Source organism: Patagioenas fasciata, chromosome 3, assembly GCF_037038585.1.
Source record: "Patagioenas fasciata isolate bPatFas1 chromosome 3, bPatFas1.hap1, whole genome shotgun sequence".
Taxonomy (NCBI): Eukaryota; Metazoa; Chordata; class Aves; order Columbiformes; family Columbidae; genus Patagioenas; species Patagioenas fasciata.
Genome location: NC_092522.1, coordinates 100,845,394 through 100,870,400, shown reverse-complemented (window position 1 = coordinate 100,870,400; position 25,007 = coordinate 100,845,394). Strand labels below are relative to the sequence as shown.

General features: G+C 41.5%; 1 protein-coding gene across 3 annotated transcripts in view; it reads right to left on the bottom strand.

Annotated features, from left to right (window-relative positions):
* Nucleotides 1-329: 329 nt before the first annotated feature.
* ELOVL5 (ELOVL fatty acid elongase 5) overlaps nt 330-25,007 on the bottom strand; it is a 38,654-nt gene continuing 13,976 nt past the window's right edge. For 2 of the 3 annotated variants that reach the window (XM_065833916.2, XM_065833918.2), the window contains exons 2-8: nt 17,162-17,227; nt 15,260-15,447; nt 8,159-8,236; nt 7,369-7,540; nt 5,742-5,866; nt 3,703-3,837; nt 330-2,256 (exon numbers count right to left, since the gene is read on the bottom strand). In XM_065833916.2, coding sequence (XP_065689988.1) covers nt 2,125-2,256; nt 3,703-3,837; nt 5,742-5,866; nt 7,369-7,540; nt 8,159-8,236; nt 15,260-15,447; nt 17,162-17,219 — 888 coding nt within the window. In that variant the 5' untranslated portion in view covers nt 17,220-17,227 and the 3' untranslated portion in view covers nt 330-2,124. Of the gene's footprint in view, nt 2,257-3,702; nt 3,838-5,741; nt 5,867-7,368; nt 7,541-8,158; nt 8,237-15,259; nt 15,448-17,161; nt 17,228-17,688; nt 17,719-25,007 lie in introns of those variants that run through there. The other variant, XM_071806987.1, reaches the window with a different exon arrangement.

The following is a 25,007-nucleotide window of genomic DNA, read 5'->3' as shown; positions in this document are numbered from 1 at the left end:
ATGCAGGTAGTTCTGTTTCCACCAAATCCATCTCCAAGCTGTCCGGGCTTGTTGCAATGTATTGATTAAAGACTCAAATCGGAGAAGGCTCAGAAATCATCACTTAAGAGCAAGAGGAGTTATACGGAAATTGCAAAAATGATCCCATTGTGGAGAGAGGTGTTATTCCCATTTGAAAGACAGGACATTTGAGGCAGAAAGTCCATCCCAGCCATGTTAAGCTTTGCTCCCAGCATGGATCATCTCAGAGCCATCTTGGTTACTCCTTGGCCAGACACAGGATGGGGCAGCACATTAAATCTGTACAAACCCACCAGGATTCAGGCAGAGATCATCAAAAGTATTTTAATGATTAAACCATGTCAAACATTAACAATGTAGGTATATTCAGATGAGCCAGGGGTTTATTTCTAGCACATTTAGACAGCCTATTGTGAACATTATAGCTGCTGTACTGAGCTATGTAAAGACTCTGCAAACCAATACCTAGAAATGAAGACATATGCACAAGTTTTGATAATGTAAACATAACAGACACTGTCTCCTTCAGAACAAGGAATGAAAACCCACAAGGCTAGTAGAACTTATTAATTCCCTAAGAGATGTGCAAAAATTTTTAAAAAGGTTTCATTAAGAAAAAATTAAACGTTAAAACTGGCGTTTGTATAAATATCAAAACCCAAATAGTTAAACGAGCAATAATCAGCAGAATGTCTTGCACAATTCAATTTTTCATAGCTAAATGAATAAAATATTCATCAGCCAAACTCCAGCACAGCAGATGCTGGAATACCAGCAATAGATATTGGCTTTGCAACTGACTCCTCATACGTGCAAGGCAAGATTTTACAAGAAGGGGTAACTTTAACAAACACTCAAACCAAATCTTCAGATAACAAGCCAAAACATGACCGGTGACATACACAACTCACATTACAGAAAGACATCTCCAGCACATTTCAGTAACATTTAAAAAACATTAGGTTTAGATGGTTTAATTTTGCTTGTTTGGGAAAAATAAAACCCCACATATTTGTGTTAGGCACATTTAAAAAATGAACATATGCTACATGAAGAACAGTACAGATACCAACTTAAATACAGACAATTCCATCAGAAAAGCATCTTTCTGTCTTCATTTTTAAATACACTTTCAGATATGTCACAGACTCAAACAGTAGCTTGTAAAACGTGGATATGGCTATGGTAATAACACTTGAAATTCTGCCCGTTTCCATATTAAAAACCACTTTGCATTTAGCATTTAAGAACTCTCAGAGATGAGAAAAATAAGAAAAAAGAAAAAAGTTAAAAAAAAAAGATGGGTCCACCCTGTATACACTCTAAACCTTAGAGACAATACTTAAGTCTTACTGGACTGTGTAAGCGCCAATTAATTTTACATTAGTGACACACTTCAAATAAAAAAATAAGATCTATTAAAAAGGTAAAATAACTTTTCCATCTGGTTTGTGACTGTTTAGTCAGTTAAAGCCAAATATACAAAACTAAACGCACCATTTCCGATTTCACTGTATCGCGTAAGAGATACGTAACATCGTGTATCACATACAGAACAGTAAAATGATCAATGGATTCTTCTAAATGACTTTTTAATAAAAAGCCAGTCAACTGAAAAGTTGAAACATACCCTAATTTTTAAACCAGTAAATAAGCTTTGGGCCCTGCTTTTAATTTAAGGCATGTGTGTTTACCTACTGAAACCAGCATTGTACAAATTACCTCTACAATCACATGCATGATCTACAGTAAAATAAAAAAAGGAGGTTTAGATTACAGTGTTTTCAAATCGTGAATCATAATTCAGCACCTATCATATAGACTAGTAAGGCAACAGCAGTGTCGGATACTACAATAATACTCCCTTCCACAGTCTATAGCAGGGTCAGTGACAGCCCAGAATTATTTTTAAACTTTAATCTACTCTTATGTTCTGTATACAGTTTCTAGGGTGTTTGCACTGGTTAAGTCCTACATAAATCACACTATTCTAGGCAGGAATAGTTACAGTAGCTGTTAGAGTATTAGTGCACAACTCTTATTGTGCTTACAATCAGATGATTTTGTTGTTGGGGTTATCAAAATGGTTTTTCAGTTTGGTGTTCAATCCTTCCTTTGTTTCCTTTGTTTCACATTGTTCTCAAGGGAAGAAAAGCTGTTTGTGTACCCATTCACAGTGGCCGTAGAGCCGTTCTGATACTCTTTCCTCCTCGAGGACGCCTTCTTGTTGTAAGTCTAGAATATATGGAAAGACACATGGTTTTGCTTAAATAGATATACATAACCACTTCCCTCACCATAACTCTGGGAACACAAAAGTAAATTCGCATCCATCATTTTTAAAGACTTTGTGCTGGTGGTAGAGTCTCACAAGCTCTACAACTTTTTGTGTATGAGGCTACACTGTGCCTTTCATTCATCACAGCAAGATAATTAGTTCACTGGAAAAGAAAAAGGCTTGGTAGTATGTTGGTAGCATTGGTATTGTTAACAGTAAATTAGAAACAAAGGAAGCGACTTTATGAGCAGGCTATGGCATAAGAATATAGTCAAAATGACAAGTGAGGAAGGAGGTTTGATGCACTGCAGGTGACAGTACCTCGATGAAAGCCAGAACAAGAAGCAGGTAAACACGAACAGTGAGGGAAGGTCAGAGACAGAAACATGAAAGGAATTTGCACTGGCCAACATGGGAAGCAGAAACTAACAGGATCACAGAGGCTTGGGACACAAAAAAACCCTACAGACAGTGAAGATATACACATGAATTAGGCTTTGTCAAAGGGGCTCAGTCACCTGACATGAACGCATTGACCAAAATACATGTGTGTGAAAGAAAGTTAAATGGTTAAAAGTTAAAATACAAGTAAAATCGACGAAGACAGTCAAGTCATATTTGGAATATACTATCATGTTTGATTAGCATGTTCATACGCAACTAATTTTAAGAATTTTAAGAAGTACTGGATGATCAGACAGGGAAGCCACTGTGCTTCCTCCCATTAATCACTCTTGCCAGACCCGAAACGCCCAAATCTTTCAAGGCACATTTAAAATACATAACAGAGTTTGCTTGTTTGGGGGCAGTCAGTCGTGTTGGTTTGATTTTCGGAAGATGGGTACACATCTTTGCACAGAGCCTGATCATGAACTACTCAGAATAACACATACCAAGTCTGGGTCTGTTCAGGCATGAAATCAGTTTTGTAGGAACAGAACTCAAACCACTAATTTTTCACATGGGAATAAAGACAAATGCCTGTAAAGGTGAGCCAAAACCAGATGTCTGTATGTTAGGAGCTTGGGAACTTTCCCTGGGTATAAAACAAGCATTTCCCCTTGAAAGAGCAGTAATGAACAATTCCTCTGGGTGCTTCCCAGGCTGCTTTTTATTTCAGACTGGAAAGCTGTTGTTTAAATAAAAGTCTTGCTCTCCCTTACCTGCAGTTAAAATTGCATTAGTAAAGCACCTCTTTGTCCCACTCTGCTTACTGATATTGTGGATACAAAACATCAGATGTTTCAAAATTGGATGGCAAACCAACAAATATGGTACTTTAGGAACCTACACGTGTTACTGGAAGTCAGCAAAAGGCTTTTTCAAGCCTATCTTTCTGTAAACAGCTTTGCAATGTGATACAGCCAGCAGAACACTACAAAGAGTTGACAAATTGCTTTTACCTGAATATAGAAATTTGTGAAGAGGATAATCAGAGAAATCATGTAAAAAATCTGGAAATACAGCCAGCCCTGAGGAAATGCACATGGCCAAACAACACCACAGCTGGTCTGGAAGATTGTCAGGACAAACTGAGTCTGGGGAGAGAGAAAAAAGGAGAAACTGAGTACATCAACACAAGGAGGAACAAAAGACATTTCTTACCAAAATCTCATTAGTTATTTCCAAAACAAGTCAAAAATATGTAATACTGTGTGTCTGACAAGTTTACCTTCTCTGTCTCGCTAACAGTGGAAACATGAGTTAGCGGACATTCAGGTTGTGGTATCTGGTTGTTTAAGTGGTTTTATTTGATTAATATTGTTCCATTTTAAAGCACTAGAGTAACTGAAGTAGAACTAATTTATAAATATACTAAGGAACTAAGACCACCTTCTTCCCAGTGAGATCTCATTAGGGTTTGACTCAACCATCCTGACAGAGTAGATCTGCATCTCACTGCTTCAGTTAAGATTTCAGGTCACTGGGTCTACACACAGATCCCGAAATCCTCTCCCACAGACAGGCACTGCCTTTGGGGTGAAGGCTGCAGGGAAGCTGGGAAGGCAAGGAGGAGGACTGGGGTTCATTATCTTCAATTATCTCTTTTGGAAAAAAGAGTCTGGGCTTAACTTCTGCAGAGGCTTCCAGGCAAAATTCATCCTTACATGAAGGCTACCAGATTAGGGAATGCTGATTTATAAAGGGAAAGACTGTTGTGTTCTGCTCTGCTATTTTGCTGCCCTAACAGCTATGCATGCAGAGCAGTGAAAGCAGCTATGACAACAGCCAGGAGAGGAATGAGGCACCAAGACACTTGCACTCTGTAGTGCTCCAACAACCAGGATGAAGAATGGAGCCTAAATCTGAAAGAGACAAAAAAACCCAAAACAAAAACAAGAAAACAAAACAAAACAAAAAAAAACAACCCACAAAAACAAAACCACAAGGCAACAATCCAACACCCTTCCCCCCGCCAGCTACGATCCCCACTACTATAATACTTTAATACTTTGCCATCCTTCAGGAAGGAAGAGTGCTAAAAAAATAAAAACATTTTGAGAATCACCACTCTGAATTGCTGGTAGCAAATATTATTAATCACCACCAGAAAATGTTATTAAACCCATTCACAGGTCTGGGAGGGTGCTAAGGGGGAGGCGGCAGTTGGGGGGAAGGTAACAAAATAAGTCTATCTCTAGGCTTCAGCTTCCCCACATACAAAAAGGGGAAGAGCGAACACCCATGCACATTTACTTGTGGTGTTCTGACACGTTATACATGCTGAAACCTGGTTCTCGTGTAGTATCACTACAGCACGTGCCATAGTGCTTAACTTCATTGCTCTTTTCACCTCCAGTACACAGGATCTGCGCTTCATCATTGTACAACACAAATGGATACAAGGAGTCCAACACAGAATTACAAGAGAAAAAAATATGCCCGTTTAAAGTGCAGAAGGAGCCCAGAAATATTGAGCAGTTTTGAATAAACCATTTTCAACTGCATGCAAAAGTGAGACAGAAAAGTCATTGTCCCACAGGACTAGAATGAAGGGCCTTGTTAGCCATGGACTGCATTGCACTTGGTTTCTGGTCTGTCACCTCAACATCAGCCTCAGCCACGAAGCACAGAAGAGCGTGCTAGCTCAGGTGGGCCTGGAAGAAAAGCTGCTCCCTCTGACCTGGCTAGAAAGTCCCAGAAAACCCAGTGCTGTGACTCCCAAACACATCCAGCCACATGGCATGGAAAGATGGAAAAATATCCCACTGATCTCAGCACTGACTTGTGCACACCGTCAGTCCCAGCATCCTAAAAACAGAGCAAAGGGAGGTGCAGAAGCTGGATTTCTAAGGTGATTTAGGCACTTAAAGATGCAGAAGGTACTAGGTTTCATTCTCCTTTCTTCTACCCCCTGCCAAATTTTCCAACTCAGTAAAGACAAGAGGACCTCATCACAAATACAAGAGGTGGCTGAAGCACCGAAGAGCTCGTCACTCACCAGCTGCCCCTGAGTGATGTACTTCTTCCACCACAAATAAGGACGCATCGCTGGAACAGCAGACAATCCGTAGTAGGAGTACATGAGGACATGGATAAAGCTGTTCAGTGTCGCACCAAAGTAAGCTAAAAAAAGGATGAAGGAAAAAGAAAGTACACTGCGTTACCAGGAACATGCTCTTTCATGGAACCTACAAAAATAACAAGTTCATAATGTTGCTATTTAAAATATGATTTCTCTTAGAAAACAGGCAAGAGATTTCCCCCCCCCCGCCCCGATTTTTCTTCTGCTCAGCTGTGCACTTTATACAAGCTTTCTGGGTTTGTTTCCTTGATTTATTCTTTTCCACATCTACATTACAGCTTCTCAAGGGAACTGAGGAAACTGATAAAAAGGAGGCACGTAAGCATTTCCAACAATTGATAGCTTCATCCGTCTAATTTTAGGCTTATTTCACTTCCTTCAGGCAAGAGCCTGTTTTGTCATTTATAACCAAAAGCAACAGATATCTTCAGAAACTGCAAGTTAATTATTTTATTTGTCCTTGTTCACAGTACCTTTAGACATTAGGGAAACTCTTAGTTTAACACCAAACTGCACAGAACTGTGATGACCAAGCAGAACATAAAGCTTGGAAAGGAAGAAGAAAAACACATCACCAGAAATAGCACAAAGTATTTTCAAGACCGCAAAAACACAAGATAGACTCAGTATCTGCACTTTTGACTGCTGTATAAACAGGGATTGACTTCCCTGGAGGAGGATGTGGTTCCAGATGCACACTTTTTATAAGCGCAGCATTGCTCACAGTTGTGCCGACAACACAAAACAAGTAAGAGTTTCTATGTTGTTTGGCTCAGAAAGCAGACTCCTGAGCAACCCAGCATCTTGGTTTGCGCTGCCGGGAGTTCATGTCCACTGAATTTGAAAAGGTTTCTCTTGGATGAGTGTTCAACAAAGCCAGTATCTATAAGCTGCTTCTCTGAACCACAGCTAAACCATGCTAATGAAGTTAGGAAACTATATGCCCTTTAAAAGCAATGAAATTAAAGAATCAAAGCAAGATTGCCAGAGGTCAGCAGGGTTTAGACAAGAGACACATGGAAATCTTCCACTTAAGATGAATTCCGTCTAATTCGTTAGTGCTCAGGGGACAAGATTTTAATTGAAATCATTTGTTATGGCTTGTGGTATAATGAGATTAAACTAATAAATAACATCTCAAGTGAACTTGACAGAGCCAGGGACAAGAGTCACTATTAGCCATCTTGCAGCTGAAACGAGCGTCTGGACCTCACTTGGAAAAGAGCATTGTTTCATCAGAGGGTCTGCCACCACCGCACAAAGAGAAAGCAAAGTTGACAGGTGTCAGACCTGGACTGCTGCAGCTGATAAATGTCACGCTGTCACACAAATCCTTCAAGCTATATAGACAAGACTTTTCTAGGGGCTCTGTGTGCAGCTTAATATCTGCAACTACCTGTAACAGCTGCAATTCAGCAAAGTAGCTTAACATTGGTCAGAACAAACCCTACAGCTGTAGGTACCAGAGATGTTTGGTTTTACCAAAAGAAAACCAAAATGATGCCCTTCTTGCAAACATTCCCCACCATAACCCAGTACTTACAGTGACCACAAGGCACCCAGTTCATAACAAACCACCAAATGTTCAGCATCGTTGCATGGTGGTAGACATGCAGAACAGTGATCTGATGATTATTTTTCCGCAAAATGAAAAAGAAGGTATCCATGAACTCAATGAGTTTGGAGAAGTAGTACCACCAGAGGACACGTATGATCTAGAGAAGAGGAAACAAGTTTCAGAAGCGTTGCACATTGCAGGGGCTTTCAACCCTTTTGCTACCTAAGTAATTAAAATCCAGATTCTGTCCAGCACCACTTGGATTTCAAACACTGCTGAGATCTTCTGCAGTGTTTCAGCCTCAGGTGTCTCCATAGGAGATCTAGGTACAAACCCACAGTTACAGATGAAACCGGGATGACAAAGACTGCTTTATGAGGCTATTGCTGTGCACCTAGGGTGGCCTGGGAGAAAAAAAGAGTTCGTCCCACAGTGCTTTCTGTAAAGGAGAGATCTGAATGGTGACAAGAAGAAATCTTCATCACATTTCAGAAAGAGAAGGGGAGTCACGACACACAGTGCATGGACACAGTCTGAAGACCAAGTCCCTGTTTTTTGAGCTGGGAACACAGGTAATGACTCACTCAGATTGGAAATACCAACCACAAATATACTGTGGATCAACTATTGACTACACATTGTCCATTGTATTGTAAAAGAAAAAAAAAACTATATAGTTTGAACAAAATCTGCCTCATCAATACTGTTCTACTCTCCACTTACACACAGGCAGATAATTTGAAACGTTACTAGCTACAGGTCTCAATAACATTACCTTCATATCAGCTTCTCCTCCACTGTGCGTATCCTGACAGAAGAAATTGTATCCTCCTTCCCATACTCCTGTCACCAGCTGAGAAGATCAAAGAATAAAGTGTTACTTGGGGAGAAGGTCGCACCCCACAGCCCGTGCAAACCTCGACAGTGGCTCTGCCGAGATGTCTGGGGCCAAGGGATTCATGGGCACCCGAGTGTGGCATCAGGTTGAATTCAAGCTCCCAGCAGCAAACAAATCATAGTGGAGGGTGAATTAAGAAAATCTTCCAATTGGGTTATGCCAGAATAAAAATGGGAGGTAGAATCTTATCCCCACTTATCCCACATAGTGAGTGTTTTGCACAGACATATTCCAGACAGATTCTTAAGAAATATCATTCCTTCTTGGCTGATGATCTCATTGTTGGAGAAAGTGAACAGCCAAAGAAAAGTCAATATATTTTTCTTTTGATTATTTTTGGAATGAGAAAGTTTTATTTTTAAGAGATTTTATACATAGAGATCCGACTATAATCTTTTCAACTGTGTAACAGAGCAGATCTTAGCTTTGCTTAAAAGCTAACAACTGGTGTTTTACCATATTTCCATTCTTCAAAATCTTTTTACAAGATTCACGTATCCCGAGTACACGATGTCCTTCCCAGTACAAGCAGCTTCCCCCACAGGATCTGCTGCTGCCTTCCTGACTTTCCGGCCAAACAAGTAACACCTCCAACACGACAAGGTTACTTTTGAGAGTAATGACCAGCTATTAAGCACAAGAGGCTGACGGGGAGCCCATTGCAGAGGGGCTGCTCAAACCTCCAGAGAAGCAAGAGGCAACTTGGATGTCATGTCCCACCCCTCCATGGGTGGGACATGGAGGAGCGGGTCGAAGGTGGGATGGGAGGATGGACAGGGTGCAAAGACAGGCACGAGCATCTCTTTAATATCGCAACAGAAGGGGTCATTGAATACTGTTTATAAAGTAATTTTTCCTCTTGGGAGTAGCATGAGGAGAGAAGTAACAAATTTAGATGATTCTGAAGTGAAAAAAATAATTGTTAGGTATCTGAAAAAAACATTTTAAAGGTGGAGACAGATATCCTGCACAAGCAAGTTGTCTGGTTTTGGCCTAATCTACACTTGTGCAGGATTAAAAAAAAAAACTTTGCAGAGCCACAGTGAAAAACTCTTTGTACCGTCAGTCACTTAAAATGATTACCTGACTAAAATACTACAACAACTGGTATGATCAAATGCTGCTCACAACCGTGAATGGGAAGCTAATTCTAAAAGGTACAATAAAGGTTATAACTTAAATGAGCTACCTTTTCATAATGTTATTTCTTTCATGGCTCATTTTCCCCCAGTCAGCCTAGGTTATTATTTTTGACCTTCTGAGATAGAATTATTGCCACTATTTGGGGGCAGGGGGAAACACATCTAATTTATATCATAGCATATAGACCTGGAATTATCTCATGTATGAAAGACAAATCAATACCACTGTGTCACAGCATGAGCAGGCCAGCCGTGCATGACAGCAGACCCACGCAATTCCTCTGCCCAAACAGCAAGGGAGGACTCCTCTCCCGACTGTAAGGAAGACTCTGAAGTGCAAAGCACACCAGTTAAAAGCCATACCCAGCTACAGCACCAGCTACATCCCAGGGCAAGCCCTGCACCAAACCTCTCCTTGCGCTGTGCCCGCCAGTCCCTGGGACAGAAGACCACATTGTGCTGTGATCATGTTGTTAAGAGCTTACAGATGTTTTCATACAGTTCTCATAGTTCGAAGTGTTACGAATAGAGGGGTAACCACAATGTTTATATTGTGATTAATCCAAATAGCCATCCATCACAGGACCATAGAATGTCCTGAGTTGGAAGGGACCCATAAGGATCATTGAGTACAACTCCTGTCCCAGCATGTCACAACTCCACAGTTGACACCACGTGTCTGAGGGCGTTGTCCAGTCTCTTCTTGAACATTGTCAAGCTTGGGGCTGTGACACCTCCCTGGGGAGCCTGTTCCAGTGCTCCACCACCCTCTGGGTGAAGAACCTTTTCCTAATGTTCAACCTGAGCCTTCCCTGGCACATCTTCCTGCCATTCCCTCGAGTTCTGTCACTGGTCACACCAAAGAGAAGAGACCAGTGCCTGCCCTTCCTCCTCCCCTTGTGAAGAAGCTGTAGACCATGATGAGGTCTCCTCAGGCTGAACAAACCAAGTGGCTTTAGGCACTCCTCATACAGCTTCCTCTCCAAACCCTTCACCAACTTTGTAGCCCTCCTCTGGACACTCTCTAGTAGCTTAATATCTTCTTTATCCTGTGGCACCCAGAACTGCACACAGTGCTGCAGGTGAGGCCACACCAACGCAAAGTAGAGTGGGACAATCACCTCCCTCGCCCGGCTGACAGTGCTGTCTGTGCTTGACCCATCACTAACCCTGTGGCCCATAAACTTCTCACAAGGAAAAAGGAGCACAGTGAAACCCAAAAAGCTTTCCCTGCAAGTGATACAGGTTCACTACCTAAAGCATAACACAACCAAAGGTGTCTGAATGGATCCCACCTCTCTGAAGGGTAAAGGCATCAGTGAGGCTATAGGCAGCTTCAGCTAAACCCGAGTACTCCCTCCTTTCCAGAGGAATATAATAATATGCTAGGAGTTCTATATACTCTTACAGCCACAGGGGTTCCAATGACAGAAGCAAATCAACATTTGTAGGAAAAGGTAACATCTTTTGGCATATAAACAGTATAGTCACAAAAATAATTTAATTGCCCTGTCCAGAAGGAGCTAAATGGTGAAAAGCTGCTACAGCTGCCCATGAACCTTCCTTGATGCAACATTCAACACACATAGGTAATTCTTATTCCGAGTTAGCCAGCTGCTTCTTTGCCTGACACCACTATTTCTTGCACCCACAATACTTCCAGCACATGCTGGAAGGCTTCAGAAAATAAAACCAACACACTGCTCTGAGACCCAACCACGAATGGTTCCCCAAAGGCTCTGCTACACACGGGGCTGGGCACACAGCAGCGGGGAGCTGCTGACATGCCACCTAGAAAGCAATAAACGGAGGTGCCATAAATTGCCAGCAAGTGCATTTTAGTCATTGCTCATGCTTGTTGTGGTCTGCTTCCAGGATTGCCAGAGTTTCTAACCCCTCCTCACAGCTGCTGCTCTGCAGGTCTCAACTTGCCCGACGCTCCTGATCGTTCCCGTGACGGGCTGGTGGCTCCGCAGCCACCACGGGCTGGAGACAACCTCTCCCTGCTCACTGTCCCGAGGCAGTCCTTCATCTTCAGGCTGGCGGGAGCCTGGGGTTGCTAATGGCATTGCTGATGCACAACCACGGGCGTATCTTCTTTCAAGAAATTAACCTGTCCAGAAAAGGCTGACTATAACCATTTTCACCAGAGTACGTGATTTTTAAATGACACAAAAAGAGACAGCTCCTTCATAAGCCAATTAGAATTGTGCTCAAAGTCAAAGTTAAGTCCCTCAGATCGGGGGAAAACCCTGCAGCTTAAAGTTGCTTTTGTGCTCAAGCAATTTGTACATCCACTGCACAGAAATTTTATCTTTTTAATATCGCCTTCATTTTGTAATTCTGTTGCCAAATTCTTTATAATGCTGTACCAAGTGCTTTTTTTTTTTTATCAGCTCTGCTACCAAAATAAACCAGCACACTCACATCAGTCTGACCAGGCTGTAGGAGAGGCATTACTGGGGAGGATTTTGTTTTCTTGTGATAAAACCAAACTCTGAGACATGCTGGAGAGGGGCAGATAAGGGACCCGGCATAACATCACACTGTCAAGGCACGATGGGCTTACGAACTTCAAAACATAGTTAGACTTGAGAGGAAAGAAGCAGAAGTTCACATGTCTGACCAAAGAAAGCAAATACATGCAGAGATAAGAAATTTTATCTTTTATTAACGCAATCACCTCAGCACAGAGATAAGAGCTTCAAGACCTGTAGAGAAGGCAAGGGGAGAAGACAGAGTGTCCCAGCAGCCACTGTCAGCCATGGCACCTCTTCAATGAGTCCCCTCCTTCCTAAAACAGGGTGCTGCTCTTAGATTGCTTTTCCTATCTTCAGATACAGCTGTGCCAGCCTGTGGGACATCAGCCCACGTCCTATAACCCCTCTGCCACCTTATCCACCATGCAGGAAGCCATCCCTCGTTGCCCCTGCCCAAGGCAGGAGTGTTATTCCCCCTCAAAATCCAAGCCCTGTAAATGTCTATAGAATAAAACGTTGTTGTTTCTGCCTAACATCATGTTTCCTCCTTTCCTGAGGTACGGGAGTGACAGGTCAGCCTGGAGAAACCTCTCCCGCTCCCCTAGGTCTGCCTTGGGCCTACCTTTTATATTGCCTGAGACAAGAACGGTCCACTACGCTGTCCTGATGGTATCAGAACTCAGCCTGGTCATGAAATGCCCAAATAAATAATTTATAGCAAGTACACACAGAAACTATCATCTTAGGGATTCCAAATAAGAAGTATAAGATTTCCAGTGACTTTAAAATAAGGTTATATTATACCATATTACATCACTAGACCAAATGGTGGAAGTACACAATAACTAGGAATTATGCAAAATCTACAATGCAATTTTTTTTCTTCCCCACGTTACTGCATACAAACCTTTGGATGTAAAAGTCAGAAAACCAAGGTCATCTTTCTTGTCCTAATTTGGAGGGTGCCTCACTTTAATATCTTGGTTTGGTCATATAATATTTAAATTGAGCTGTGATGCTATGAATCATGATGTGAACCATCAGAGCTATAACTCAGGAAAAACTCCAAAGCAGGGTGTATTACACACAAACTATTAAATTGGCTTACTTTCAGACAGGCTACTGAACAAGTTCATTAGTCGTGATGGTTTACAACTTCCCTCAAACTAGGACTGAAAAAAGCTTAATCCAGCTGTGACTCAAAGTAACAACAAGGAAGAGAACAGGCAGTTACATCATTTTTTTTTTAATGCTGCCTTTCACCATTTTATCTTAAAAGCGAGAACGTGTACTACAAAGTGCTACTGAAGTATCACTGACCCTTCAAAGCCAGATTTCCATGACTGACACGATCCAAGTGAGGGTATCACCTGCTTTGCATAGGCACAAACAGCTGCAGAGGCACTACAGCTACAGAACGTACCTGGAGGTGCAGGAATCTGACTTTTTCCCCTATCACCTGGCCCTTCATCTCTCTCCCTGCAAACACTGAGCAGCATGGTGTTAAATCAGCACAGCTCTCTACTCAGTAGCATTTTTTATGGGATCGCTCCCTGGTTGCAGAACATCCCTTGGCCTCACGTCCAGCTTGTAAGTGCTGTCAAACACGTTTCATTGCAACTATCATGAGTTTCACAGTCTTCATAACACTGCAGCTTTGTGTATTCCCATTTATAAAGTATAGTTACAACAATGCCAGTGAACACTTCTACATAGATAACGTTACATAAAGAGAAATATTCACTTTGATGTAAAGCATTTCATAACATAGGAAGAAGCCTTAATATTCAGCATATTTTAGTTGTCTCAGTCCTTCACAGCTATTCAGACAGTTACAAGTATGAGGACCTCTTCAGCAAACAATAAACAGTCCTTTCTTGGTAACAAGTTCATTGTTAGCAAGAAAAAGGCATTTATAAAATCAACAGTTCAGATCTTTTCGTTGTTTAAACTTATCAGCAGGTTTTGTAATATGGCAGAATGTTACAGTAATTTTCATTTGGAAACTATGAGTATTATTTCAAGTATTCAAGGAAAAAAGATTGCTTATCATTAGAGCTTTATCCACGTTTGGTATAACTGAAGACAAGTCTGCACTTGTAAACCCTCAATAACATAACCTGAGGTTAAAACAATATATTATTACATAATTATAAATAATATCTGCATAAAATAAAGCAGATGTTGCACATGAAGTCTACAGCAACACTACTTTCAGACAAATTTAACAGATCAACACAAAAATTTAAGCACATCAAGAATACAAGTTGTTTCAAGCACCTACGGAATCCAAAACTGCTCCCCGCAAAGAAGTATCAAAGTTCTCACTAACCCAGTTCAGTAATTTCTGACTAGACAATTCACTACACAAGAGAAATAACTTCCAATTTAAATCACTTCCTATCTAAACACTCACCTCATAAAACACCATAGAACTAACTACAAACTTAAAGGAGAATCACAGCTTGCATATACTTCTAAGCAAATGCTAAACAAGCTCCAAAAAGAAAACAGAGATCAGTAGATTCAGCTATAGCTTGTAATCACATGTTGAAAATGAAGTCTCTCCTTACAGAAAGGAGAAATGCTTTTGGTTAAAAGCAAGCCAGAGTATTCTGTACATTAAAGCCACACACTAGTTCTGACCACATTCTTGTTTAGTCTGCCATTGGTCTTCATTTTCACTTTAATAAAAAACATACAATCCTAAGTAAAAGCAGCTAAAGTGCTCTCTGGAAAATGAAAAACTTTGCCTAAATCGTTATTCTGTTAGCAAAGAAAATAAGTCCACAGAAAGTCCAATTCAGTTTGAAATATGTTTGTATGTTCAGATTCTAACTTCCAAGAAACAGAAGAATCACTACGGCGTTGATGCAATTGATTCAGCAAAACTAAGAGGACACAAAAGAAGCTATTGCAAGCTTAGAGAAATAGATGAGAAGAGTGTGTGCATGGCTGAACACACTCCAATAAAACACATTTTGCACTCCAAGCCGTGGTTTTGCTGTGAAGTACTCTGTACAATCCACCAGCACAAACACCTTGAGCGTGACTTCTAGGCAAGGAAGAGCCACTGATGAAGAAGCCAAGTTGGTGCTGAAAGACCAGCCCTTCACTTGCACTGAGTGAGGAGGGCATGGGAAACACCGCTAACCAAGCTCAGCACCGATGTTCAGCGCAAGGTTTGTTTCATACCGTTCCTAGAGGTAACATCACAACCCCCGTTTTCTCCCCTGAGAATGGTTGCAACATCTCTGCAGATGTTTCCCCAGGAAGATTGTCCTCAGAGATAATTTTCAACATATCATTAAAACAGATACTGCAATATAACCCAGACCAAACCCCTTTTCTCCTACCTCATGGAACATATACAGAGAAAGCAGCGTAAGTCCAAGGTTGTAGACTACTAGAATACCCCTGCACGAGAATGGTTGCTTATTCCGCATGTACTTTGGTCCTAGCCATACGATTAGTAAGTACAAGACTGAGAAGATAAAGGTAGGTGTATAGTTCTCCAGAAGAAGCCATCCTTTTACTCTGGGGTCTGAAAGAAACAAACAAGAACATACAAAAACTTAGATTTTGTAAGGGGAAGAGTTCAATGCATCCAGAAAAAGCTGTACCCAAAATGCTTCTAGTGCCTGAATACGGGAGAAAGAAGAAGGAAGAGCAGCAAGCTCTTCTATTAAGAGCTAATTACCAACAACCTTCACAAACAAGAAGATTTTAGTTATGCAGTTGTTAAAGAAAGCAGAAATAATTCTCTTCCTAAGGCAAAAATATTCTTAAATTATTACCGCTATTATTTTAAAATACTCATTACCAGTCAGAATCATCATTCACCTTGAATACCACTGATGAACTTAAATTATAAAGAAAAGCTTCAACGGCACTCTCCCCCTTATTCTCTCAAACCAGCCTCTTCTGAGAGTACACATCCTATTTCTTCAGAGAGCCAGCAAAGCTAAGAATGAAGCAGATAACTTTGTGTTTTTTGGTGGATGACCCTCATAATTATTTTCTAACCGATGCTAACCCAATTCGACTTATATATGTGCTACTCAAAAGGATTCAATTTTGGAGTCCTTGTATGTGCAATGAAATACGGAGCAGTGAGTGCAGTCTGACTAACCAGCCTGGTCAGCAACACGTCAGCTGCTCAGGAAAAGCCCATAAACCACCCCAAATGAGAGGATTTTAGGGGAACACTTGGGACAAGCGTATGATCCTTCTGAACCACAATGGTGTTGTCCACACCCAGCAACAGCACAGTCTTTCACTCCTCTCACTAAAGTTGGCCCAAAGGATTAAAACCAAGTTTACCAAACCATAAATGAACAATTCAAGTACTGCTGGCATTCACAGCCCTGACTTAATTTTAAAGGAGTCATATGTGGATCCTGAATGTAAGAAATAAGGCCTTAAAATGTAGGTTGGGAAGTAGTTAAGACATCCAGGGAATAGTTTGGAATTGCCACCTTTATGGTTCATTATTTTTAAGACACAACAAATACAGATCATGTGCGGGCACATGCAATAAGTTATATCAGAACATCCAGACTAACTTAAACAGGATTAGCACAAAGAAGGGGTCAACAAGGGCACTGGGCTGCTCAAAGTAAACAGAAAACACATTTTGAAGGACCAGAGACTTCTTCCACCTCCTGTGGACTTCATGCTGCAAGGAAGCAGCACTGTAAATGGAGTTTCACCGGGGCAAAGACAGAGGTAGAACAGACACTGCTGGAGCAGAAAGCCCGTACTACCCCTTGTTTCTTTAAAAAGAATGGTTTCAAAGCAGCACTGCTTTTCAAAAACTACAGGGTTTTTTTTCAGTGAAAAATTCCTAGCAGCTTTAGTTATGAGGGCAAGAGTATTATTTCATCAAATGCAAATATTAAAAAAAAACACAACAGATTTTTAAAAAGAAAAGCTATTATTTAATTCTAAAAAAAAAAAAAGTGGCAAAGATCTGGGTGAGATAAGTCGTTCACTAACAACACACGTTTAACTGATAGTAAGAAGAATAGTACCTACAATTGTCACAGCAGAAAAATCAGCAGCTCTTCACATCAACATATCAGAAGCATTGAATAGACTTTTTTATTTATTACAGAATCATACATTTTGATACTCTGCAGATGCTAAAGAAAACAGTCGCCTGTCAATGTCAGGATGCTAGAGGCTGTTTCTTATGCTTTAGTATCTGCACTTTAATATCAGTTTTATTTATGTATTTATTTTTTGAAAAAACTTACCTCTGGGTCCAAGCCAAACGTCAAGGTAGCTATTGATTGTTTTATCCAGAAGTTCCATTCTACAACCTATTGAAATAGAAAGAAGATAAGAAAGTTAGTTCTTCAGCTCACGAAAATGGTTTAATCATCTGGATACCATCTGCTAGGGTTAACAAAGAAAATACTAACAAGCAAAAGTTGCATCAGACATACTGGACATAACCACCATATATATAAAAAAAAATATATATATAGCACATAAAGCTTATTCTAGTCTCAGAGAGCCACTGATGTAAAAGCAGTATTTCCCACTGAAGTATTTAATCATGGATCTAGATACACAGAATCTTAAAATAATGAGTTCAGATTAACGTGAAGTTCTTTTTCATTCTGTATTTTTGTAAGTGTAAATACAACATGACATCTTGCAAGATCCCTCTGCAAGGAGGAGGAAGAGGAAGGAGGAGGATTGGACCTTGAGAAAGCCAGCAACACTGAAATTCTCAAATAAATACTATGAACCTCTTTTAACAAAGAGCCTCAAATACCTGGCAATGCTAGCTGGGGAGGAGGACGGAAGAAAAAATAAAAGTGAAAACTGGCTCTGCTATCACTTCTGCAGATAGGTGACTGATTACAGCCCTGATTAACAGCCCATAAAACCAAGAGATCAACAGTCACCAACAGACAGAGAGGGCTGCAGAGGCCAGGGGGAAAACACTGCAGTTTGTGGCATGGGCATCTCCCGTTCCAGAAACATTATCACACAAAACTCATCCGACATCAGTACAGCAGAGTGATTCAAATGTCACCTGTCAGCTCCCCACACAGCCAGCACATACTGCGGTGCATAAGTCGCTGTACATCCCTAAGGGTAAAGCAAGAAAGAAGTAGCAACACTTTCCATGAGCAGGGACGAAACTGTTCTCAGGAGAAGTCGTCATTTTCTTTTTGCTTAAGAAAAAAACAACTAAAACAAGCAAACAACAAAAAACCCTTCCAGTTTCCTCTTTCCTATCCAGAACTGTACTGAACTTTCACTAAAATAATTTTATTCATTTTTAATAGGATAGTTTTTACTTCTTGGTGTTTCTATCACTTCACCCCCAATGAAGTACTAATATCACAGTATCACAGTATGTTTGGGATTGGAAGGGACCTCAAAAGATCATCCAGTCCAATCCCCCTGCTGGAGCAGGAACGCCTAGGTGAGGTCACACAGGAACACGTCCAGGTGGGTTTTGAATGTCTCCAGAGTAGGAGACTCCACAACCTCCCTGGACAGCCTGTTCCAGTGCTCTGTCACCCTCACTGAGAAGAAGTTTTTTCTCTAATTTAAGTGGAACCTCTTGTGTTCCAGCTTGATCCCATTACCCCTTGTCCTATCATACTAAATGGCAATTTTTATTTCTGGAGAAATCACATATGCAATACATAAGCTGTCAACATACCCACAGCACAAACCAAAACAATTACATGAGTTTACATGTGGTTGCTAACAACAAAAACAATCATCTCTATTTTTTCCAATTCTGGCTAAAGAAACACCTCTCTTCCACCTGTTAAAACCCTGCCTCTAGGGGATTTCTGATTTATGCAAGTAAAATGAATAGTAGGACCTCTGGTTTTAGTCAGCTGGGGCAAGAAAAGCCAAGCAGGATGCAAACGATGTCCTCTCCCGGTCCAAAGCAGGACTGGGAGCTGCCTGGGATCAAGAAAATACAAAGACTTGGATATGCGCCTTTAGATCACCTGGTCTGTGCCAGTCCCCGTCCCCTCATCGCAGGGCTCTGGGCAAGAGGGTTTCAGCTGCATCCCCAACCCACCGCTTCCCAGGAAGGCTTCTGAGGACACCCACAGAAACGGACTTTCCTCTCAGTGTGCATCGAGTCTTTGTACAACTTTGGACCGCACAAAGGCAGAGAAACTTCCCTGGAACCTGGTCACCAGGCACAAACAAAAGAGCTCGCTTAAAATAACCAACCAGGAGTGTTAAAAGTCTTTCCCAGCGCTGATTCCTGCGGGTTTTATTTTCTGACTGAAGAAGCCCAGCCCACGCAAGCACACCCTTCACAAAGAGGTGCATTTTTGGGATTACCTCACTTTACCAGCTATGACACACAAACTGTGAGCACATGTGTGAACGGCCACAACACTGGCAACGCTTGCGTCCTAGGAATAATGAAATTTAGCCAAGAAGCCTGTGCTGTGCCACCAGAAGCATGAACGTCACGAAATCTGTAAGAAACGAGTAAAGAATTTCCAAGGAGAAGAAAGTGAGTGAGTGATCCAGAGCAAGCTCTTCTTTTCCACCTCTTTTTTTTTTTTTTTTTTTTAATGTCAGGTATTAAATATGGCCAGAAAAAGCACTTCCTAGCGGATAATTCATTTGTTGCTTGAAATCCACACTTACTCAATTTGCCTGTCACTCCTTTGATCCAGCACCGATTGATTTAGTGAGGCAGCACTGCAACATCCGATAACCCTGCATCAGTGCCTGACTCTAACTCCCCTCTGTCCAGAGGAAGACTTCAGGTGGGACAGTTTGTTTCAAAAAGAAAGGAATGCTATACAAAAATATACAAAAAAGCTCAATTCAGAACTGACTTGCTATACACTGTTGTTTGCTGTTCACTGAAAATGCAGATATAGAAATGAAACAACTATGAAAGCAGAAACAAAGACAGCAAGAAATTAAATTCTGTGTTCAACCCTTCCATAAAATTGGAAGAAAATCTCGTTCCTCAAGAGGAGGAGGCTTTCTGCAGAGGTCTCAGCTTTTTTGGGCTGCTACCCCAAAGGAGCTTTTCTGGTGCTGCCCCAAAGCAGCTTTTTGTGGCAGCATTATCAGACAGCAGTTTGTAAAAGGCACAGCAAAGGAAGAACTACTCATGGTGTTGATTTCCCGAATTTGCAGAAAAAGAAATTGTTTCAAAAGGAACTCATTTGTGTAACAGAAAAACAGAGGGAAACAATCTGCTTTTGTTCCAGAAGGGGTCATGTGAAAATGCATCAAGTCTCCTGCCAACAGCCACACAACATTAAACACTGCTTCAACGGCAGCAACTACAAGGGTTCTTTTTTAATTGGAATAGTTTCCCAATTCAGAGGAACATCAACTCCCAGAAAAATTAAACCAGTGGCCATTTGAAACACTGTTATCTGCATGTTTCCTAACACTCAAAGTAAGCAAATTCTGCAGCTGACCAGGTACATGAGCAGATCACTGGCAATGCTCCTTTACCTCAAAGCCATCCCACAGCAAGGCACACTATCCATAGAATCATGGAAAAGTTTGGATTGGAAGGAACCTTCAAAGCAGGGACATCTCCAAATAGATCAGGCTGCTCCGAGCCCTGTCTGGCCTGGCCTTGAATGTTTCCAGGGATGGGGCATCTACCACCTCTCTGGGAAATCCGTGCCAGTGTTTCACCAATGTCATTGTAGAAAAAATTCTTCCTCACTAAATCTACACTTTAATAGTTTAAAACCATTATCTCTAGTCCCATCATAATGGGCCATCCTAAAAAGTTTGCCCCTATCTTTCTTATAGGCCCCTTTTAAGTACTGAAAGGCCACAATAAGGTCTCCCTGAAGCCTTCTCTTGTCCAGGCTGAACAACCCCAGCTCACTCAGCGTGTCCTCACAGGAGAGGTGTCCTAGCCCTCTGATCATCTTGGTGGCCTCCTCTGGATCCTCTCCACCAGCTCCATGTCTTTCCCGTACTGAGGGTTCCAGAGCTGGACGCAGAACTTCAGGTGAGGTCTCACCAGAGCAGAGCAGAGGGGAAGAATCATCTGCCTCAATCTGCTGGACACGATTGGCTTTCTGGGCCGCAAGCGCACATTGCCGGCTCATGTCCAGTCTTTCATCCACCAGTAATCCCCAGTCTTTCTCCTCAGGGCTGCTCTCAGTCTCTTCATCTGCCAGCCTGTATTGATACTGGGGGTTGCCCCGACCCAGGTGCAGGACCTTGCACTTGGCCTTGTTGAAACTACATCGCTACTCTCTGAGGAAAGGGTTACTGAATACTGAAGTATTTTACCAGCTCCTGTCCTCCAAAGCAAATTGCCTCCTACACTTTCTTTCCACAGAAAACACATTCTGGGGAGTTTATGCCAAAAAGTGATTTAATAATTCTCACTCACATTTTAATGTTGTTTCTTGAGTTTGGTTTGCAGGTGCAAAGATACAGCACAAAAATATAAAGGATTGCCCCCATCCCTCGCCACCCTTTTTAAGCAAATCAAAAAGCAGCAACAAAACATTTTGGGCTGAAAGCTCAAAGCATTGGGAGCCTGCAGGATTCAGCAAGATCCTCCAGCTCTCACCCTTCTGCATGAGAACTCCCTGAAGCAACAGATCCCAGCTTTCACATTTCAATGCCTGAACTCCAGTTCCAAAAAATCCCCAAAATAGGCATCTAAATAATTCTGCTGGCTTCTGAGAGCAACACACCATCAGGCCTGGCTGCTCAGCCTTCTTGGAAAACAGCCACGTTCTCCATTCTTAAATTAGAACTTCGAAGCCTAATTTTAGGCACTTAATTTCGGAAATCTTGAATTGTTTTCTAGTTGATGTTTCCCAGTCCCTGTCACTGCAGAGGTGACTCCTCTTTTCCCTCCTTCAAAAACACAATGATCACACTGAAATTTGCTTTTGTAAATGTACTAGAATTGGAAATGCTCAGCTGCTGGAGAACTGGAAGACAGTACCAACAATCGAAGCTGTCAACCATTTTCTGTCCATTCTCCAAAGCTGCCCAGTTTCTCCTTTTCGTTCCCAAAAGCCTTAACTTGCATGTGTTCCCTTTGCTTTTGAACTTGCTGCCAACTCCAGATCCCTTTTTGTTTGGTTGGTTTTTTTTTTGTTTTTCACTTTCCTTTTCAAATATCCTTGCAGGTCCCAAGCATGCTTAACGTTAGCAATAAAAAGGAGTTTAGAATAAATCACAGTCCAGATTGGTCTGAAAGTGCAAGTATATTTATTTTATAGGAAACCAAGCAAAGCATGCGTGCTGTGGATTTTGTACTTTAGTTTTGTTTAAATGCAACAAACTCTTTTTAAACTTTATTTTGCAACTGCATCTCTAGCAAAGTGATGCAGGTTTTTGGCCAATCTTGCACCAGCAGCAAATCCTCCAGCCGGCTGCTGACTGAGCAGGACCCACAGTGCTGAGTTTTCACACTCACCGGCACCACCAGCGCAACGAAGTGTAGAAATAAATGATTTGTAAAAAACTCAGGGAAGTGTAAAGAATGCAGGAAAAAAAGAGAGAATCTAGTCTCATATAGTTTAACCTCAACAGTATTTCAAATAATTTAAAAATGCGGGGGGTAAAGGAAGACTTTGGTCAGTTACCAAGGGGGATGATTTCATGCCATTACTTTTCATGTCATTCCACCCCTCCAAATCTCTCAGTAATGATTAACTTCATACATAAACACAGTTGTGGTAATTAAAGTATTTTACAGAACAGAAACAAGTACAAGAAAGAATACTGCAAAATGGAATAACTGAGCATACTCAATATCCAATATCTCATTAAACCAGAATCTAAAAATCTCCAGATAGGCAAATCAAGACAAATCATAGGTCCCTGCAGTTTTATTCACATTTTCAGCAGGTCTAAATTAGCTCACATTAGGAGCATCCTAGATTAGGACATTCACATGCATTTCATCCCCTTGCAGTCAACGGCTCTCGCTGTGCCACGGGATAACGTCAGCCAGAGGGAAAACACCAAGGGCAATGGCTGAGCGGGATGAGCAAGTTGGAAGCAACCACACAGACACACCCATGGAAGCACTGAGAATTAGAGGAAAAACGGTACATCACGGCCTCTCCATCCCAGAAGGATGCATCCAGTTACAAACACGGATCTCTTGTGCTGCAAGGCCCCCTTTAGCAGCAGCAAATCTGGCATCCCTCAGCACTACGGGAAAATGCTTTTGCAGCAGCATGTGTTTTCCTGGAATAAAACATTCGAGGGGGCACCCTGTGCTGGACCACTGCGCTCACACCTCAGCATCACGATACTGGAAACTTCCTCGCTGCTACCAGCTTATGGAACGGTGCTGTTGGAGTAATAAAGTGCAGATTGCAAAAGCATTTACAGAAATAAAAAGGGGAGGAATAAAAGGCAAAGCTCGCAGGTTTATTCAATTGCCATGTTTGTAACAGCACAAAACTGTAAAATGTGCAAGGACACTGCGCAGACAATTCCCAGCTGAGGGCTGAAGAACTGGTTTCTTTGTTATTTATTTTTTTTAATGTGAAAGAAACAGAAGAGAGGCTCTGTAGCAAACTATGTTAGATATAAACAGGGAGAACGTGTACATGGCACAAGAGGTACAAATTGACTTTTTTGGAAGGAAAGCCAAAGCACAGCATTTGTTATATAGCTTCAGTCCAAAGCCCTTCCCAGGCAGTATGTGAGTGTTTATTAACAGCAATTGCTTTAATCTGAAGCTTCCCCTTTTTTCAAAAGCCATGCTGGTAATGCAATTGGAAAAACGTTGCTAGCTGTAGGTCACAATGGCAAATTAGCCAGAGGAAGCCTGGGAGGCTAAAGAGAGAGAGCTGAGAAGATGAAGGAGTCAAAAACTAAGCCCAGAGGGCCATAAGGACCTCAGCTTTCATTTCAGGTCTCCTTTCTCTCATTCAAGTGCCACCTGCAAGAAGGTCTGAAAAACTCCTCTCTGTTTTAATAAAGGGGTTCCTCTAACCTCTCTTTGTGCACTTCCCTCAAACTAATTTTTCACTTCCACAATACAGAAATAAAGGTGTGGTCCTCAAAGCCTATTTTAATGAGGCTTCTTGGTCAAAAGGCTGCAGTTTCTAACAACAGAGCCGACAGAACCAAAGGACAGAGAAGCCCAGTCTTGCATGACCATTACTAGCAGTAGAGCCTGAGTGCTCTGTAGTCGTGTCAATCTACCTTTTTATTTTTTAAATGCCCACATCTCATAATTGCATATTAAATTTAAAAAGCAAGAAGTAGGGGGAAAAAAAAAAGAAAAAGAGTTATAAGTGGGGCCATCCTCCCATGTGAACCCTCATGTCCTCCACCAACCCGCAGCAGCGGCACCAAGAGAGCACTGGCCACCAGGCTGCCCCTTCCCTTGCCAAAACACTGCTGCGCCAAGGTCTGAACCCAGGTGAAATCACTAGAATAAAACTGAAAGTACAGGACAGGCCTATAATTCTTAGTTATCTTCTTTGCCTTTATTAGCTTGGTATATGAAAGCTTGCTATCTGACCCCTAAACACACCCGCAATTCTCCTGCACATGTGAAATGCCGTGCAAAGCAAGGAATGGCTGTGTGCAGCTACCCAGCAACCAAGGTTTAACTATAAAAAGATTATCTGCGGTTTACAGTCTGACTAGATATAGTGATCCAATAAAAAGTTGAGAATTAGAGGAAGATCACGAAAGCTGAGGTTGCCAGTCACATAGGTCATGCTGCACTACGCAGCACTGGCTAGGACAGGCACACAGCACACACAAAAACTAAATTAAGATGCCCTGCTGAGATGTGTAGCTACAACCCCTGTGTTCATATGGGTAAACAATACCTTTTGGAGAACCACTTGTGTTTGGGAAACCATATCACACTGAAAAAGTGCATGCAAACAAGTCATGTTTAGGCAAGTTACAGTGTGTTACGTATCATTTGTGTGCTTACTTCTATTTCCAATGAGCATAGGGTGCTATGGGAGAAGTTAAATTCCCTGGTGGGCCATAACACACAAAAAACCCCCATGTAATGCACTGAACAACCTACATTCCTTAATAACAGCGAATTTCTACACTTGTACCTAAAGGAAGAAAATATGTATACTCACACTGTACATGTCTAGCACA